This window comes from Rosa chinensis, chromosome 4 (assembly GCF_002994745.2).
Source record: "Rosa chinensis cultivar Old Blush chromosome 4, RchiOBHm-V2, whole genome shotgun sequence".
In the NCBI taxonomy this organism is placed as follows: Eukaryota; Viridiplantae; Streptophyta; class Magnoliopsida; order Rosales; family Rosaceae; genus Rosa; species Rosa chinensis.
The window spans coordinates 56496572-56516318 of NC_037091.1; the positions used below are offsets into that span (position 1 = coordinate 56496572).

The following is a 19747-nucleotide window of genomic DNA, read 5'->3' on the forward strand; positions in this document are numbered from 1 at the left end:
TCAGTCAAAACCATCTCTTCCATTACGCCCCCATGACAGTCCCGAAAATTGAAAACCCTAACTGAACCCAGATTACGGTTTCGATTATAACTTCGTTTTCAAAATACCCACCCCAATCTCTAGTTCAAGGTTGAAGGCACATGGCTGGTAATGAGATTGAAGAGTGGGTACCCAGAACGGAAGAAGGAGGCGATGAAATCCCCCATTACGGTGAGTTTCGAACAACAAATTGTGTGTTAGAAATCGTGATTAATGGTTTAGGGATTTAGGTTGGTTGATTTAAGGGCTATGTGGACCTGTTGGGTTGAGATTCGAAGCTTTTGATTTGGGTGTTTCGAAGCTTCTGATTTGGGGGTTTCGAAGCTTCTGATTCGGGGGCTTCGAAGCCTCTGATTCGGGGGTTTTGAATCCTCTAATTTACTGGTTTCGAAAATTTCGAAAATTTTTAAGAATTTCGAAAATTTTCATTTTGGGGTTTCGATGATCTATGAGATTTAGGATTTAGAAGCTTCTTATTTTGGTGGTTTCGAGTTATGGTTTGGGGTGATGTTTATGTTAGAGCCACTGCACTGCACTTTGGTTTATATATGCATGTATTGAATCTGGGTTGGTGGGATTTAGGGTTTCTTTATCGAATTTTTGTCTTCTTGTGTTTATTACTTACAGAAATTGTGATTAAAGTAAGAGTGATATGCATGTGGACCTTGTTGGGTAGCTGAAATACTACAGTTTGTGTCTTGTTGTGTTTAATACTCTATCTTTCAAAAAGTGGTGTTGCAGTCCAAAAGAGTGTTAGTGCTGTTGTGGTCCAAAAGGGTGTTAGTGCTGTTGTGTTTAATACTGTATCAACCTGTTTTTGAATTATTGTTTATGGAATAAATGGCTGTCTATGCTGCTGGTTAATGTTTCCTTAAGGATGCTAACTGTTGGTTATGTTTGTCATGCAGTAAATTGTGATTTATTCACAGTCAAAATGTACCATGGTGGAATCATAAGGGAGAACAAATATGTAGGGGGAAAAATTAGCTACTATGACAATGTGGACAAGGACAAGATGTCCCTAATTGAGGTGGATTCTATGGTGAGAGGGATAGACCCTACATATGTTGGAAGGAGGATGGACTACTGGTATTCAATTGGGAGTGAAGATGATGCTCTGACCAAGCTTTCCACAGACTTTGATGCCATACAAATGTGTTGTTGTGTACCTCAGATCAGGTTGGTAATCATCTACTTAGATCATTTAGATCTGCATGACGACTACCAATCTGATGGGGATGATGTCGAGATGTTTGATGATGACCCAACTGCATGGGGGTATAGTCAAGCCGGTTCAACAGGGGTGGTGATTGAAGAACTTCCTGATTCACCAAAGAGGAAGTGCTGTGTAAAGATCGAAGAGTTGCCAGATTCACCTAAAAAGAAGCCTGACGTTATGAAAGGAGATCCAAAGTTAGGACGTCGGGTTAAAGTATGTGCAAACAGAAAAAAGGCTGTGGGAATTGTGATTAGAGAGGTCGAAGAAGAGGTTCCAACTCAAGCAAGCAAGGCTGCAGTATGTGACAGCAAAGACAAAGGGAAACAAAAAGTTGTAGAACAGCAAGAAAGAGAAGATTATGAAGCTGAGATGTTTGAGGACTTGGTAGACATAGATGTCAATGATGCAAGGTGTTACATGGACCCTATGAGCAGTGAAGATGATGCTAGTGAGGATGCAGACTATGATCCATGTAGGGATGATGAAGACTATGCTAATTATGGTGTTGATGATGACTGGTTAGATTATGTGGAATGTGAAGAGAGTGTGGACAAGCATGAGCAAGCTACTGAGGATGTAGGAACAAGTGCTGGAGATAGGAAGGGAAAGAAGAAAGAGGCAAAGTCATATGAGCAAGCTAGTGTTGGAACAAGTGTTGATGTGGATGAGAACATGGAGGTTGAAGATAATGAGCCAATGTATGGGGCTCTAGACTCTGATGAAGAGGGGATTGGTCATGAAGCAAACTCAGATGATGAGGGAGATGATATGCAAAGGTTTCCAGAGTTCAACCCCAAGACAGACATGGGGAACCCTCAGTTTTGTAAGGGTATGAGGTTTGCATCTGCTAAGATATTGAGAGCTGCTGTAAGGGAGAAGGCAATACAAAAGGGTTGGGAGGCCTTGTTTGTGAAGAGTGATAGAGTGAGGGTGAGGGTGATTTGCAAAGCAGAAAACTGCCCCTTCGAGCTGTATGCCTCTAAGATGCAGCATGAAGACACTCTAATGATCAAGACATACAATGGTCAACACAACTGTGCAAGGGTGCTAGATAATAGCATGGTTAGGACCCCTTACCTGACTGAAAAGTTTATTGATCAGATAAAGCTTAACCCTGATTGGTCCACAGGTAGTTTCCCCAAGACTTTATCAATTTAATTCAATGCCTTTACTTACTTTTTTTTTTTTTTTTTTTTTTTTTTTTTTTTTTTTACAATAGCACACTAATGTCTTTAACCCTTTTGTGACACAGAATCTCTAGCCCAAACTATGTCAGCAAAAGTGCAAGCAAGAGTCTCAGTTCAGCAAGCATATAGAACCAAGAAGGCTGCATTGAGTATACTTGAGCGATCACATGCAGAGCAGTATTCAAGGGTGAAGGACTATGCAGCAGAGTTGAAGAGGGTTGATCCAAGCACAACAGTCGACATCCAATGCGACTACAATAACCCTGGCCAGAAACCTATTTTCAAGCGGATGTATGTTTGTCTGGGTGCACTGAAGAAGGGATTTAAAGCAGGCTGTAGGTCATTGATAGGACTAGATGGTTGTCATCTGAAGAGTCCTTATGGAGGTCAACTTTTGTCAGCGGTTGGAGTGGATGCTAACAACAGTACTTGGGTAGTTGGTTATGCAATGGTGGAGCAGGAGTGTAAGGATAGTTGGATATGGTTTCTGGAGTTGTTGGCTAATGACTTGGACATTAGGAGTGATGGAGCTGGGTGGACGTTTATATCTGATAAACAAAAGGGCCTTTTACCAGCATTTGAGGTGGTTTTGCCAAGTGCGGAGCACAGGTTCTGTGTAAGACATTTATGGACGAATTTCAACAAGAAGTTTCCAGGGAAAGCTTTGAAGGACCAATTATGGGTCATCGCAAAGTCAACCACAATGGCTTACTTTACTAAGGAGATGGTCCTAATGAACCAAATGGAGCCAGGGGCTTATAACTATCTCACAGGTTTGCAATGCTACCATTATTATCGCTTCATGTTCTTTATATTCTTGACATTGAATTTTCAATACATTAACTGCCAATGTTGTGCGTTTTGTAGAGCCTGAAAGACCTGCAAAGCACTGGTCTAGGTCACATTTCAACACAGTGCTTAAATGTGACATTCTACTCAACAATCTCAGTGAAAGCTTCAATGCCTTCATACTGCCCGCAAGAGTCAAACCTGTAATCAGCATGTTTGAGGAAATGAGGATCAAGTTGATGAAGAGGATTCACATTAGGAGGGACAAGATGATGAAGGTTCAGGATACCATCTGCCCCAAACCAAGAGAAATACTGGAGAAGAACAAAGTGAAAGCTGCCACAGACTGCATCCCATTTGGTTCAGGAAGCTCAAAAATCGAAGTGGAAAGCATTGGAGGAGCAAGATATATAGTTGATATTGAGAGAAGGAGTTGTGCTTGTAGGAGATGGGATTTGAGTGGGATCCCTTGCAAACATGCTGTATCTGCCATCCACTACATGAGGGAAAAACCTGAGGATTATGTTGATACAGCCTACTGGACAAAGACATACTTGGCCATCTACTCAAACACCATCAGCCCTGTAAATGGAATGGATCTTTGGGAAAGGACTGATGATGCTGCAATTCTTCCTCCTCAGTACAACAGACAGCCTGGTAGGCCAAAAACCAAGAGAATTAAGGATTCACAAGAGAAAGCTACTGAGGGAACCAAGTTGGGAAGAGTGCAGAAATCATTGAAGTGCAGCAGCTGTGGGGTTTTGGGGCACAATGTGAAGACCTGCCATAGGCACTTGCCACCTAAGGAGAAGATGAGCAAAAAGAGGAAGCTAGACACTAGAGAGGACACCTCATCTAAATCCAAGGTATTTCAAGTTTAGGATATTTTTGCTTTCTATTGTTCAACTTTTTTATATCTGTAATATGACAACTGTACATTTGAATGTAGGCTAAGGGAACCAAAAATCCTCCTCTGACAAAGAACGAGCTTAGGGCCAAAGTTATACAGAAAGCAGACAAGATGAAGGTAATTTGTTGGGGCTGTGTGTTGGAATTATTCTATGTTTTGGTTATTGTGGTTTTTGTAAATTGTAGTGGCTGCTGAGCTGAAAAACCAAGGTTTCTAATTTGTGGTTTAATGTGGTTTAATGTCTTACTGTAGAAAAAGAGGGATGCACAGAAGGCAGCAGCAAAAGCTGCTGCAAAATCAACCACTGCTAAAGCAGCAACAAAATCGAGCACAGCTTCAACCACTACCCGTGCTGCTACAGCAATCAGTAAAGCTTCTGCCTCTGCAAAGTCTTCAACACCAACAAGATCATCACAGAGAATTAGAGCTGGAAAGGAGGCTGGAAAATAGACCTAGAAGGCTGGGATTAGCACGCCAGGTTATTTTATATCAATTGATGAAGTGTTGCATTATTTTGTGCAACCTTGTGCTGTGTCACAAGGTTGCTGGCTCTAATCTTTTGTTATGATGATTAGAGCTAATCTGGACAAAGCAACTATTTCCAACTTCTTTTTTTGTTGTTTGGATGTAAAACAGTGAAATGCATCTTTATTGGCTGCTAATTCCCCATACTATGTCAGTATTATTCCTATTATTAATGAAGAGTAGGTTGTTTTATTTTACAGCTTTTTAAACTCTATGTTTGGTTATTACAATATCAGTGTTCATATGCCCAGCTTAACCCAAAAAAGTGAACTTTTCTTCCTCCTATCTGAATATGTAATAAAAGATGCTCTTTGGAGGGAAAAAAAGTATGGTTGTATTTGATTATTAGGATGTTTTTTGCTTTTGTTGGTAAAAGATACAAAATGTCCATTTTGCCCTTCTTGTGGGCCCGTTTCTCCCACCCATTTCCTGCCACGTCAGCAGTTGACGGAACAGTTGGACGGAATTTACGGAACTCGGACACGGTTGATTAATTTTGGAAGATCAGGGGTGTATCTGATGAAATTAAAAGAACAGGGACTAAAATGAAGATTGCCCCAAAGTTGAAGTGGGTAAATTGGAATTAATCCTAGAGTTTAATTAGAAGAATCTAGAGATTATCTTTTCTTGTATGCTTCTAACTCTATGCATTGTAATCCTCTATATAAAGAGGCCCCTATTATCAATGAGAATACACAGCGATTATCTCTCAATTTCTGATTCCCTACAACACTGAACTTATCCTCTATTTTATCGATGGTACCTGAATTTCAATTTTGATTACAACCAGTACCTGAACTTTTCGACTTCATTTCAAGTGGTACCTATCACTAACTTCCGTTAAAAACTAACATGTACAAAACACATGACCTATATTCAAGAGTAGTTTGACTAAAATACCCATTAAAATAATTTTGTTTACTAGATATTTTGATCAATTAATATGTTCATAAAAATATAAGTTCAATAAAAAAAAAAATTAAAAATGTATCTCTACCCTCTTATGAAAATAAAATTTAAAAACAAGATCTCAAGAAAAATTAATTGTTTTATAGATACAGACAAAACATTTCAAATAAAACTATAAAACATTTTATTTTGACAAACTATAAAATATTTAAAACCAAAAGCTTATCAAAACTTTAGTAATTTTTTTTTCCTGTCATTCATATATATTTTTAATTGAAGTTGAAAGTTTTTCCTTTTGATAGTCTCATTTTTTTATAGCCATATTGCCACAATATAAGTGAAAATAAGTGATATTACAAAAAAAAAAAAAAAGGTAATTTTACAAATTTATCCTTGAAAAATGAGTTACATGTTTGACACATGTCAGTTTTTAACGGAACATTAACGGAAGTTAGTGATAGGTACCATTTGAAATAAAATCGAAAAGTTTAGGTACTAGTTGTGATCAAAATTGAAGTTCAGGTACCATCGATAAGATAGATAATAAGTTCAGGTACCATTTGTGATAATTACCCTAATAACAATAATGCAAATAGATATATGTGTGTATGATTTGTTTATGATTATTTTAATTCTCAATCCACACTGATATCCGTGTGAGATGCAAAAATCAATTTTTTTTTGTCACATCCACCTGTTAATCAAATATTGACACAGATATTTGTGAGAAAAGTATCAATTGCTAATACTGATATCAGTGTCATTTCCACATTCACATTGACAACAGTGTGAAAAATCAGTTGTTATAGATGACTGTGTGAATAAAAATTATTTTGCAAATTAAAATTTTGTTATTACTAACTGATATCTGTGTATAAAATAACTCACACAGATGTCAGTATAGATTAAATATTTAACACATACAGATATATGTGAGAAAATCTAGCCACACTGATTTCAGTGAGCAATAGTGTGAGCATGTGCTTACGTAGGACCCAATCATTCAGTTCACAAAAAAAAAAAATTTAAAATTTTAAATTAATTTTTTTTTTTAATAATTCTGATTTTTTATTAGTGTGAAAGTCAGTATGTATAAAATCTGTGTGTATTGCTCATTTTGCTAGTAGTGAACAGTGGCTAAATGCATCAGCCACAGCCACTAATGAGGGATCAGTCCCCTTTATTGCAGGTGCTATTGGGGCAATCCACACTGATAAAACATCAGTGGCATCCAAAAACCCAATGCAGCAAGATACCTTTTTCTTTCCCACTGTTACTGAATCAGTGTGTATTCTCAATGCCACCAATATCAGTGGCAAAATTGGGAGTATGTATATAAAAAAAAATAACAATTTGGTCTAGCTACAACCATGTATTTCTAAAATGTATTGTACAATTCATATACAATCTCAAATAAAATACAACATAAAAAAGCTTAGATATCTTCATGTCCCGCTTCGTGGCTGCATCTGCTACCTCTAGCAAGTTTTCATAGTCAATCTCGTAACTTTTCTGAGTACGTTGCAATCGCACCCTGAGATACAAAAATTTGATTCTAATTTAATATCCTGGATGTTAGTACTGAAATTGAAATATGTCTCTTCTACTTTACTGTCAAATACTAATTTCATGATTTGAAAATAGCAAATACTGCACTGATTTTACTATAAAGAAGTACCCATATTTAAATTCGATGCAACAAACTGAAGATATTGTCTTTAATAAGATATGTAAACTAATACAAGGCAGAATTAATTGGCATAAGTGAAATGAAAGAAAGCCTAGACTAATAATACCTTTTTGGAAGAGTAAAATTTGTGGAGTGGTTTTAGAATTCTTGGTCAGGCTTGATATTGCGACTGATAGCCACTAAAGGTAGAGCCGTCATAATTGAGAAACATGGAAGGAACACAGTCCTCTAGAGAAATGGCATCAGGAACTTGGGGGATGAAGCATAGAACCTGCTGAAATAAAGAAAGAATAGATTCAGATATACATTTTAATGAAAGCATTAAAATACACTGGCATATTAAAGAGGAGGAGGACTACCACTGCCTATAAAATCTAACCTATAGCCAGTAAAGCATATTCCCTACTTCAAATTCTTGCCTGATTTGATTGATCTCCTACAGATCATTTAGCATCTACCTGTGAGAAAAAAACAAAACCAAGCATCAGTTTTACCACTTTGAAAAAGTTATTCTGATCAATAATAAACTTAAAGCAAGTCATAGTTCAAGGTAATAAATCCAATTTAGTCATCACCCCTTTTTGGTTCTTAAACAAAGACTTTTTGGTTCTTAAACAAAGACCAGTAGGTTGGTAGACTCTCCATACAGCTTGAATCAAAGTCAATTGACTGCCCCGTGAAAGGAAAACCATCTCCAACTTTGCAATCTTTTCTCTACCCATCTCTTTAACTGCTTCCAGAAGGGTAATGCTCTAAGATTATCCTTGTGGAGAATCCAAGTGCGTCAAAGGCTATGATCAAATAGTACACCCCAAAAATGTTGGGGGAGGAAGCACCTAAATTGTTTGGGTAACCAGAGTTTTCAATTCTACAAACTCACCGTACCCACATTAGAAACTACCTTACTAATTGACTATCCTTTTGTAGCTCCTCTCTCGAACAGAGAGAAGCAAGTTGTTTGTAATAGTCAAAGTCATGAAGTTGGAGCTTCCAGGCTCCTCCCTACACAATCATGATTGTTTTGACACCTTCTCATCTCTCTTCAGAGTAGAGAAGTGAATTTCCAAATCAGCAATGGTGGAAGTTATAGTCTTATTGACCTTGGAGCAATGAACCAGAAACCTACCTGTCCTAAGGCTTATGTAGTTTATGAGATTGATATTTAGCATTAGACCAGCTCCAATCAGAGAAAGAAATGGATTCAGTAAGGATTAGTTTCAGTCCAGTTGAATGTCTGTTATCAAATAACAACGAAAAACACAAAATCTAGAGCAAGTTGAAAGTTCAAGATAATAGGTCACTCTTACTCATACACACCTTCATATATGTAATTTATATAGGCACAAAGAAGAAAAACAAAGCACCAACCAACATGCTAATTGCCAATGACAAATTTTATTCGGGGTAAGCCTACATTGCATAATTCATATGACGAAAATGAAAAAAGATTAAAATAGCCAAGTAAGTCTCGCCCCATTCAAAGCTCTTGTACAGAACTACAGATCACTTTAAAGTCGAAAAGGAAACCCCCATACAATGGATATCAGTAAGAACTACCCGCCCAGCAACCATCGAAAGTTCTGCTAAATCACCATACAAGTAAGTCTCACCCCATTCAAAGCTCTTGTACAGAACTACAGATCACTTTAAAGTCGAAAAGGAAACCCCCATACAATGGATATCAGTAAGAACTACCCGCCCAGCAACCATCGAAAGTTCTGCTAAATCACCATACAAGTAAGTCTCACCCCATTCAAAGCTCTTGTACAGAACTACAGATCACTTTAAAGTCGAAAAGGAAACCACCATACAATGGATATCAGTAAGAACTACCCGCCCAGCAACCAACGAAAGTTCTGCTAAATCGAAATAAGTTGACAGCAAGCAGTTGTTCTCAACCAGTTCAGAAACAACCAACAAACAAGAAAGAAGTTTAACAAATATAGAAAAAGAAAAGAACAATTATAGTGGGATGACCAAAATGCCTGGTAAATTTTTGAGAAATGGTCAAATTAGCTTTGATTTGCCAACATTCCTAGCTCAGAGGCTGAGCCAGAAAATGATTTTGATCAGCTCAGGAAAGTTTTAGTTTACTTAAAAACAAGAAAACAGATATATTGTAATCATGGAAACTTGCTTCTCTATCTTGCCAAACATAGAAAACAAACAAGAATAGATACTAGAAAGGATTGAGTTTGAGTGATTACCCTCTTGAAGCAAACTTCTTTTAAGCAATCAAGGCTGCCCCAATGTTTAAGGCCAAGACCAAATGACCAATATTGGTGCTGCATAGGAAGAGGAGAAGACTTTGTAAGTCAAGGTTTCCCCAGATAAATCATTCTGTGGTTGTGACTTGCTGCTCTACATTATTTTTTAAGTACGTAATTAATTCTGACACGGTGTGGAAAAATTAAGGCTGAAATAGAGAGTCCCCCCAACCAAACCTACTTCTTTAGCATTTGATGGTTGTCTCTTTCCTGGAAAGAGCACGGAAATTTACAGTTATTTACAGAAAGCGCAAAGATAATTTAGTCTAGAATTTGATATTGAATAGATTTTGACTCTCTCCGACATTGGAATTGTGCCATATGTCTACCCATGAAATGGTTTGCATGTAGATGTTTCTGATATGATATCATGCACCCCTTCATAACTGAATTTCAAATTACAGTCTTCCTTGCCCTCCCCCTCTTTAGCCTTTTCTAACAAAACTCCAACTATAAGAAAAAGAAGTAAAATTAACCAAAAATATCATCTCTAATTATGTTTAAATGACATGACCAACATGGGAGGGTGATATTCACAGGAGCTACAAAAGCATTCTTTGCACTAGCAGAGAAATCCAATCAATCAAATGAAATAATATTTCACTTTGTACCCATTAGTAAGGATAAGCAACATACAAACACAACACTAAACTTGATGACCTGAGACCAAATAGAGTCCTCCCAAAATACCAAATTAGCAGTACGAGTAGTCCAGAAACAATCTAGAAACAGTAACTGGTTTGGAAAAACACTACTTAAAAGAAATGATTAAATTCAGTTTACTCTCCTGAGGTTTGGGGGTAATTTCATGTTAGTCCATGTCCTTTCAATTTAATCAGTTTACCCCCCAAGCTTGTCAATTCTCCTCAACCGTGTCCATTCCATCCAATTTGGACGTTAAGTCTGACTTTTGAGGGCTAAAATGGTCATTTCAAGACAAAAAAATGGGAATTTTTTTTCTTATGTTTTTTATTTATTTTATTTTTTTTGTTTTTTATTATTATTTTTTTAATTTGTCTTCAACCTATACACCACAAGTTATAATAGGTTTATGAGAACAAAAAGATACTCTAGGTGGTTGAAAGTCGCTCGCTAATCTATGATATTTGTGATTAGGGGTGTGCAAAACACGGTACAAACCGGTCGAAACCGACCGGTAAATATGGTTTGGTTAAGGTTTTTTAGCATCAAAATATGAAAGCCGGTTTAATACCAAACCAAACCGTTTATGAATTGGCTTGGTTTGGTTTTTCTTTTACTTAAACCGAGAAACCCGAACCGACCGGTATGTATTAAATATAATATGAAAAAAATTTAAATTTGTATACATAATATATATATATATATATATATATATATATATTTGTGGGTAGTCTTTTATAAGTAAGTTATAAATCTCCAATTATATTTTGATTCTCAAAATGATATACTACCATATTGAATCCTAGACCCAAAAGGCTTAAAACCCAAATAAGTGAATCATTTTGAAAATATTTTGGATTTTGTTCTTTGAATGTTAGTTTTGGATTTTGATTATTAAATTTTTATTATTGAGATTGAGTTTTACTATTTTTACTATGAATTTTTTGTAAACAAAACGTCAATGCTATATAGGTTAAAACCGCCTTACCGACCGAACCAAACCATCTTTAAATGGATTGGATTGGATCAGATTAAGTTTATTTTCTTTGATGACCGGTTGTCTAAAATGTCTAAACCGCTTACTTTGGCATAGAGACGGTTTGGAGTCAAAACCGATCCAATCCAATCCGCGTGCAGCCCTATTTGTGATATATCTCTGATAAAGTGAAGAATTTTAGGAGATATCCCCAATAAAGTGAAGAAATATCTGTAAAAAATGATTTTACACTTTATCTATAAATATCTGTAAAAAATGATTTTACACAGATATTTTTTCACGATTTTACACTTTATCTGTAAATATCTGTAAAAAATAATTTTACACAGACATTTCTTCACTTTATTGGGGATATATCCTAAAATTCTTCTCTTCATTGAAGATATATCATAAATATCGTAGATCAACGAGTGACTTTAACCACCTAGAGTATCTTTTTATTTTATAAACCTATTATAACTTGTGGTGTATAGGTTGAAGACAAAATTTATATAAAAATAAAAATAAAAAAAGATGGAAAAAAAATTTTCAAATGAAAAAAAAAACAGAAAAAAAAAATAAAAACATAAAAAAAAAATAATAATAAAAAAACGAAAGAAATTTTTTTTTTAATAGTTTTTTTTGTGTCTTGAAATGACCATTTTAGCCCTCAAAAGTCAAACTTAACGGCCTAAATTGGACAGAATAGTAGAAATTGGACACGGCTGATTGAAATTGGAAAGCTTGGGGGTAAATTGATTAAATTGAAAGGATAGGGACTAACATGAAATTATCCTCAAACCTTAGGGGGGTAAACTGAATTTAATCCTAAAAGAAAATAGAAGCAAACATTACAATCCGATCGATGCTGCTTTCTCCTCCAAAATCAAGTAAATCAAAACTTCAATTTACCTTAATCCCAAATCATACAACACCCAGGTTTCTCAAAAACGCATAAATAAAATTTCATCAGAGTTAAAAATTCAAGATCTGGAACATGCAAGCTTAAAGACTGAAGCTTTAAAAACATAAAGACAAGATCAACAAGTTAGTGGAAACAGAAGCTAAACCTTAACTAATTTGCATACCAGTGGAAGACGAAGAGCCCGTGCAGGACTTGAACAGATTTGCTTTCGACCAATCGTCTTTCCGCACTGCCACCGCCATCTCCACCTATCCATAAACGATTAGCTCTAAGCCGATCTCCACCGATCTTGTCTGCTTAGAGCTGCTAGTTTATGGATTTGCGGGATAGGCTTTGGATCTATCAGATCGCCTCTTTTCTTTTCTTTTCTTTTTTCTCTTCGTTTCTGTAATACGCCTCTCTCTCTCTCTCCCCCTAACCACCCCGACGCCCTATTTCTTCTAGGGCTGAGTAAGTGAGGAACATATATAGTATCCTTTTTAAGGGAAAAATAAAATAAAAAAACACTAATTTTATTATGATCGGTAATAATACTATATCAAAACGGGACCCATGAGTTTATTACTTAATATCACTGTTTCAGTAGGTTTAATGAATTAATTGAATTAAATATACAAAAGAGATGCATGTAACCCTAGCTACATAATAGAACGCGCCACACGCGCAAGAGAAAAAAGACAGGAAACCCGAAGGCGTGCTTTCTCTCCCGGCCGAACGCCGATGGCTCCTCCGTCAATGCGTTCCGGTCCGGGAGGGGAGGCTGTGGCTAAGCTGTGGAGGGGTTCCAAGGCTACGGTGTGGCTCTGGGTTGGTGGCTGGGTTGTCGTTCCAGTGTTGGTGGATCGATCTCGATCGGCCTTCTCGGTTTGTGGGTGATGGTAGCGGTTGGTGTAGCGGAGGATCTCGGGGCTCCGGCGGTGTTTCTTAACGTCATCGTCCCGGCTGGTTGGGCTGTGGCTGTCCAGATCTAATTGTGGCGGTGCCAATCCCTGAGGGAGCTCATGTCGATCTCGCATTTGGACCTGGGTGGGATTGTCAGCTTGGTGCTGGGCTGTTTGTGGCGTGTCCGGGCGGAGCATCGGCGATGGGTTTCGGCGAGGCGATGTCATAGCGCGTGGCGACGGCGTGATGGCGTTGGGGCTGTCACGCCCCTGATTTTACACACATGAAAATCGATATATATAACCCCATAATTTTATATGCGTGAACGTCCAGTCATCAATACAAAATACCTGAAATCTTTTTCGCTTAAACTTACACACATATTGATGTCCTGAACCCTCAAAGTAAATATACACTCGCATCCAAAGAGTTATATATTACACAAGCTTACGAATTAAATTGTCAACAACAAAATAAAACGTAAAGGCTGCTCAGAGTAACTATACAACGGAAGTCCTTATCAAAAGTAAAGTCACAAAGGTGGCTTCCTACCGTAAAGCTGCAAGCTCGCTGCCTCAACCTCGATTATCCTAACCTGCAGGATTAACCCCTACACCGTTTGAATGGTGTACCGGGTTACCACACAACAAACCCGGTAAGCTTTTGCAAGCCCGTATGAGTAACTCAAAACCACACATGCACAACTCACCCAACGAGGAACCCATCAACTCGTAAAAAGGGACACACACACACCCTGTTTTCCCAAAACAGTACATTCTTTTCCCAAAAGAAACAATAAAGGCCACACCGTGACCAAATCATATAAATTGAAACTCTGACAATTAAATATGATAAACAAGTCCTCCCAGGACATTTAAAAGAAAGAATCCCCGAAACTCCCTTTTAAAACACATTCTCAAATCGACACAAGTCACCCCGTGACAAAATCATAATAATTGAAACTCTGACAATTAAATATGATACACAAGTCCTCCCAGGACATTTAAAAGAAAGAATCCCCGAAACTCCCTTTTAAAACACATTCTCAAATCGACACAAGTCACCCCGTGACAAAATCATAATAATTGAAACTCTGACAATTAAATATGATACACAAGTCCTCCCAGGACATTTAAAAGAAAGAATCCCCGAAACTCCCTTTTAAAACACATTCTCAATCGACACAAGTCACCCCGTGACAAAATCATAATAATTGAAACTCTGACAATTAAATATGATACACAAGTCCTCCCAGGACATTTAAAAGAAAGAATCCCCGAAACTCCCTTTTAAAACACATTCTCAAATCGACACAAGTCACCCCGTGACAAAATCATAATAATTGAAACTCTGACAATTAAATATGATACACAAGTCCTCCCAGGACATTTAAAAGAAAGAATCCCCGAAACTCCCTTTTAAAACACATTCTCAATCGACACAAGTCACCCCGTGACAAAATCATAATAATTGAAACTCTGACAATTAAATATGATACACAAGTCCTCCCAGGACATTTAAAAGAAAGAATCCCCGAAACTCCCTTTTAAAAACACGTACTCATGAGCATCAGATAGCTCCCCGCTACCCCCCATGATGTACTATGGCAAACAGACTAGAGCTCTAACTGATCGTATCCACAAACCCGGCCAAAGGCGTGAAGTCCCGATTTATATGCCTGAGGTTACTCCCAGCAACCCCAAATCCTCAGACCTCCCAGGTCGTCAGATCAAAACCTTTCAAAATGGTCACTCAGGACCCAAAAGTTACTCAACTCACACAAAAGGAGATGTCACCCCGTGACCTCCAATCATCAGACCTCCCCGGTCATCAGATCAAAACATTAAATCAAACCAAAAGGAGAAATCACAACTTGTGACTCTCAGATCTTCCGACCCCCGGTCGTTAGATCAAAACATTCAAATCACATCAAAGAAACTCACACCAAATCTTGACACTTTTCAAAACAATAGAAATTCCCAATTCCCACAAAATGTTTCCCGAAAAGTCAAGCCCCCAAACAATAGAATGAAACCCATCAATACCTATTGCTTCAATTCACTCATCAACCCACAAGAATATACATATTCCACGTAAATATATATATAAGTGGTCATTCACTCAGGAAGGCCACTAATACCAACTATAGTTTGCAGTTAACTAAATAACTCTCAAAACAATAAGGTCAACCCGTTCGTGAATGAACTTCGTGAGATTACTCACCTCGAACTCCTGCTGCGTCTTCAATACAGAACCGAACCAAAACTATCACCAACAACTCGTCCAAATACTTCGTCAAGTACCTAATCACAATCGATTTCCACTTAGTAATAATTCACAAACGATTTAAGTCCGAAACCCCTGTTTTGAACTAAAATCCCCAAAGTGGCGCCAATCGAGGCGAAACCACATCCAAGACCTCCCAAAGTCTCTGGAATACGTCCACGATCGATGTGACCAAACCACAAGTCGATCGGACGCTCAAATCCTCACGGATAGCATAAATTGGTCGGTATGAAACTGCAAAAATCATAACAATTCCAAACGAACTCCAAAACTTGCATATTATATATCGAAACGCTCGTATCAACGAGTAGAACATATATAATAACAGAAACAGTTCCTTAAGTGGCCGGAACACCGCCGGAACGCCACCACAGACGGTGGTGCACCGCCGCCGGCCAAAAACACATTATTTCACAAAACTCCCAACATCAAAAAGCTTCATCTAAGTATGCTTGTGAACTTTCATAACTGGATCGAAGTCAGAAAATAAGCATAAGGGGTCGAAAACTACCTCACAAGCCGTGAACAGTAATCCAACCCGAGTTGATCGAAGTTTCACGTGAATCGATCCAAACAACCACCAAGGATCAATCGACAAGGCCGTTCTGAGTTCAACCAAGAAGACTTGAAGCCTTGCCGACGTCGGAACAAGGAATTCCGACCGGGTCCGAAAACACCAACCTGCACCGCCTTGCATCGCCGCCGTGGAGGAGAATCGGCGCTAGAGGACACCAGAGGGACGGCCAGACGGAGGAGACGATCCTATCTGGAAAGTTTCGTCGCCGGAGACCGCCGCAGTTCGCCGGTAAAGTCGGGTCGGATCGACCGGGTCCGGGTCGGGTCAGTCTGAAATCTTCGATTCTAAAGGTGCGAACGAGAGAGAAGAGAGAGAAAGGAATAGTTTCCGGAAATGGAAATTATGAAAATAGTAAGTTTCTCCTTCGGGAAACTTCTATTTATACCAAAATGGAAATTACTTCCAATAGCCATAACTTTCTCATACGAACTCCGATTCTCGCGTTCCACATGTCCACGAACTCGTATCGACGCGCTCTACAACTTTCGTGAAGGAAGTTTTCGGAGAATCCCTACGAATAAAAAGTCAACCTTTGGCAACCCCCTAAAACCATATTCTTCAATTAATTATTCGCCCGAAACACTTCCGCTCCATCCACGAGCCACGAAACCGTCCAATAGTTATAAAATTAATTCCGGAAAATCCTCGGAAAATAATTACGAATTTCCGGGGCATCACACGGTGGCTGCTAGAGGTTTTGCTTGCTGCGCTTGCCCTCTATTGGGGGTGGTGGTCTTTGGGCTGGGTCTGATTCTTGGGCCTCTCTGATGTTGTTTTTTTGTAGTTTGTTTTCGGTGGTTGTTTTGGTAAGAATAAGTCCCTCCTCTTGTGAGCGAGGGTTAGGGTTTTGGTCTGGTCTGCTGGCGGTGCTTTCTGGCTATCAACGTAACGGTGAATCACCCTTACACGTGGTCTGGCTGTTTTAGACACGGTGTCCGAACGGGTGAAAACAGTTCATCGTTTATGTTAATGGCGAGGCTATACCGCCATAGTTAGGTTTGGTTAAGGGTTAAATTTGGTTAGGGGTTGAGTCTTTTTGGCTCATGTAAGTCACTGGTGGTGATGGTCCCGTAACTTTGGTTCCGTTGATGCTGTAACCTGTATGGTTATTTGGTTATTAATGGAATGCGGTACTTTTCTCAAAAAAAATATATATATACAAAAGAGATATGTACTGTGCTTAACAGCCACTGTTAACGGTGAGGCAACAAAATCTCCCACTAATAAATTGCAATGGTGTGATACTATTCCAAACACCCACTGATGATTTATGGTGGCCAAAAATCAGTGACTAAACAGGTGCTATTGGGGAAATTTCTAGTAGTGACGTGGACTTTGAGCTACTTATATTGGACGATATGAAATATGTACTTGTAACACTACACATTTATTCAAAAGTATTGTGCATATAAATTGTAACTGAAATTTGTGGTCGAGTTTTTTTTTTTTTTTTAATATCCTAATTGTAGTCTAGTTTACTAAAACGTAAAACTATTAATTAAGATATTGGTTGTGAATAAATAGATTCCTACATGCTTAACATTTTCCCATGATCATATGTAGCTAGCTTTAGCATTCAACATTCATGCGTGCACATGAAGCTTGCAATGTACTTTAGCGCGCAGGTGAATTAATAAGAGATGCTTGTATTACTTGGTAGAAAGGGTTCCTGATGAGCTTTTCCACAATAGTAAAATGGCATAGCAATGCCGTTACTCCAAATGACTGATTGAAAGCAACAATCCAAGGTACAGCTGGATCAATGATGTAATTATCAGAAGGCTGAAACAGAGATGTTGGGATCGCTGGGTTTGCTGGCGACCCGCGATCCCAATCGCGCGATCCGAAACGTGGTACGATCGCGAACCAGATCGGTAATTCCAGCGACCCCATATTTACCCAACATCAAGTCGGGTGTTCTTCAAGAATCAATACTTTATCGTCGGCGAGATCTCTGAAGAAGCTTATATGCTATTATCCCAACATCTCTAAAGAAGCTTCTGTGCTTTCTTTTATGTGAATAATAGCATTTGAGTTTATCCTCTTTTTGTTTTTCTGAAGAAGATAATTAATGACTCGGACCAAAAAAACAAAAAGAGAAGAAGATAATGACTATTCCGATAGAAAAGAAGATAATATCTAAATGTTTAAGGAAAACTGAATTATGAGATAATTGAGTGGTACTTTCATTGATAATATGGGCCTCTTTATATAGAGGATTACAAGCATAGAGATAGAGTTGTACATGAAAACATAATCGTACATTGATTGGATATCTCTTAAGATTCTCTGAAAATATCTCTAATATAAACCATATTTCAACTAGAGCAAGTAACCTCAAGTTTGGGCCAGACACATATATTATGGATTTACTTGAACACTCCCCCTTGTCGCCTAAACATGTACTCCTCTCGTTGCCTCATTAAAAACCTTGCCGAGTAAAAAAAACCCAGTGGGACAAAAATAACCTCGGTCGAAGGGGAAAAAGAGCACAACACACCCTTCACGTTTCGAGACCATACATGTAGACACCTCCCCCTGATGTCTGCATCTCCCCCTGACGACTACGGTCATTGGAGTTCGGATAACTTCCGCAAACGATGCTACCAACATGTTTCTCGAAAGTGGAATTTAGGCAATGACTTAGTGAGCAAGCCTGCCGTACTGTCCTCAAATTGAACCTAGTTCACTTTGATCTTGAGGAGAGTTTGTTGTTGCTGATTATACTTGGTGTGGTCGCTTTTGATGTAGCCTTGCTTCAAAACAAGCAGCATTATCCTATATGCTCGTAGGCTCATCTGTGGTAGACTTCAAACCACAATTGTTTAGAACATGCGTACGAACCACTTTGTGAAGAGCAATAATCTCTGTATTGTTCGAAGATATAGCGACTAGGGTCTGTTCTGTAGACCTCCAAGATATCACGGTCTTTACCCATGGTGAACACTTAACCAGTTTGGGAATGACCTTTGTATGGGTCAGAGAGATACCCAACATCAGCAGAACCTTCCAAAACACATGTCGTTTTGGGATGGGGATAGTGGACGCAGGCCAGTGTTGGCGGCGTTCCTGGTGTGTGATGGGTCCAAATCCATCATCTCTTTGTAGGGATAGAACAAGCCCATATCAATCATACATCTCAAATATCGAAAGATATCTTTTACACCAATCCAATGGCGTCGCGTTGGCGCAGAGCTATATCTAGCTAACAAGTTCATGGCAAATGAGATGTCTGGTCTTGTGCATTGAGCTAAGTACAATAATGCGCCTATTGTACTCAAGTAAGGCACTCCTGCCTCTAGCACATCTTCATTGTCATCCTTTCAATGAAGAGGATCATTTTCAGGATCAAGACTACGGACGATCATGGAGGTGCTTGAAGGCTTGACCTTGTCAAAATGCCTAAGCATCTATCGACACGATGCTCAAGTTCTAAACCGAGACATAATCGTGTTCTCCCATAATCCTTCATCTCAAAATCGGATTTCAAGTGTTCAGCGGTTTCTCTTAACTCTTTAAGGGCTTCTAATGAAGATCATGTCCAACATGAACCACGATAGAATCCGAAACTTGTTATGGAAACGCGTGGGCATATCCCTTCCCAATCAAGTAGTCACTTTAGTGAGCGTTCCAACCTTAGTGTAAACGAGCTCCGTGGTCTAGAGTCACTTGACTTGGGTAAATGAAGTTCACCATGAACCTTCATGTATATTTAGTATCTAGATCCCCATATAGATACGTAGTGACCACATTTGTAAGCTGCATGTTCAGTTATTCAGAAACTACCAAACTGACATGGTAGTGGAGTGCAATGACATCCATTACGAGAGAATATGTCTCATTATAGTTGATTCCAGGGCATTTTGTGAGAAGCCTTGCGCCATAAGGCGAGATTGCCATCACTTTTTCTCATCACTCTTTCTA

The 19747-nt window shown here is 38.5% G+C and overlaps 2 protein-coding genes and 1 long non-coding RNA gene across 4 annotated transcripts; 2 read left to right on the forward strand and 1 right to left on the reverse strand.

Annotated features, from left to right (window-relative positions):
- Positions 1-952: 952 nt before the first annotated feature.
- LOC121052874 lies at positions 953-3441 on the forward strand. The gene is made up of 3 exons (XM_040518805.1): positions 953-2387; positions 2511-3172; positions 3313-3441. The coding sequence occupies exons 1-3, from the start codon at positions 974-976 to the stop codon at positions 3439-3441; spliced, it is 2205 nt and encodes a 734-aa protein (XP_040374739.1). The 5' UTR covers positions 953-973.
- On the forward strand, positions 3157-4594 carry LOC121052875. Its single transcript, XM_040518806.1, has 3 exons — positions 3157-4100; positions 4184-4261; positions 4397-4594. Exons 1-3 carry the CDS (start codon positions 3447-3449, stop codon positions 4592-4594), a joined length of 930 nt encoding a protein of 309 aa, XP_040374740.1. The 5' UTR covers positions 3157-3446.
- Positions 4595-7012: 2418 nt separating this feature from the next.
- LOC121053014 lies at positions 7013-9594 on the reverse strand. Of its 2 annotated transcripts, XR_005810517.1 has the most exons (4): positions 9476-9594; positions 7628-7726; positions 7375-7542; positions 7013-7112 (listed from the first exon to the last, which is right to left on the reverse strand). It is a non-coding gene; the product is annotated as an uncharacterized LOC121053014 (long non-coding RNA). The 2 variants fall into 2 exon arrangements; XR_005810518.1 differs by lacking the exon at positions 7013-7112 and having other exon boundaries at positions 7238-7542.
- Between the last annotated feature and the right edge of the window lie 10153 nt (positions 9595-19747).

Coding starts and splice junctions, on each gene's coding strand:
- LOC121052874 (XM_040518805.1), top strand. CDS start 974: ATGTACCATGGTGGAATCATAAGGGAGAACAAATATGTAGGGGGAAAA. Junction 2,388..2,510: donor TAACCCTGATTGGTCCACAG/GTAGTTTCCCCA, acceptor TTTGTGACACAG/AATCTCTAGCCCAAACTATG. Junction 3,173..3,312: donor CTTACTTTACTAAGGAGATG/GTCCTAATGAAC, acceptor TGCGTTTTGTAG/AGCCTGAAAGACCTGCAAAG.
- LOC121052875 (XM_040518806.1), top strand. CDS start 3,447: ATGTTTGAGGAAATGAGGATCAAGTTGATGAAGAGGATTCACATTAGG. Junction 4,101..4,183: donor ACACCTCATCTAAATCCAAG/GTATTTCAAGTT, acceptor ATTTGAATGTAG/GCTAAGGGAACCAAAAATCC. Junction 4,262..4,396: donor AGAAAGCAGACAAGATGAAG/GTAATTTGTTGG, acceptor GTCTTACTGTAG/AAAAAGAGGGATGCACAGAA.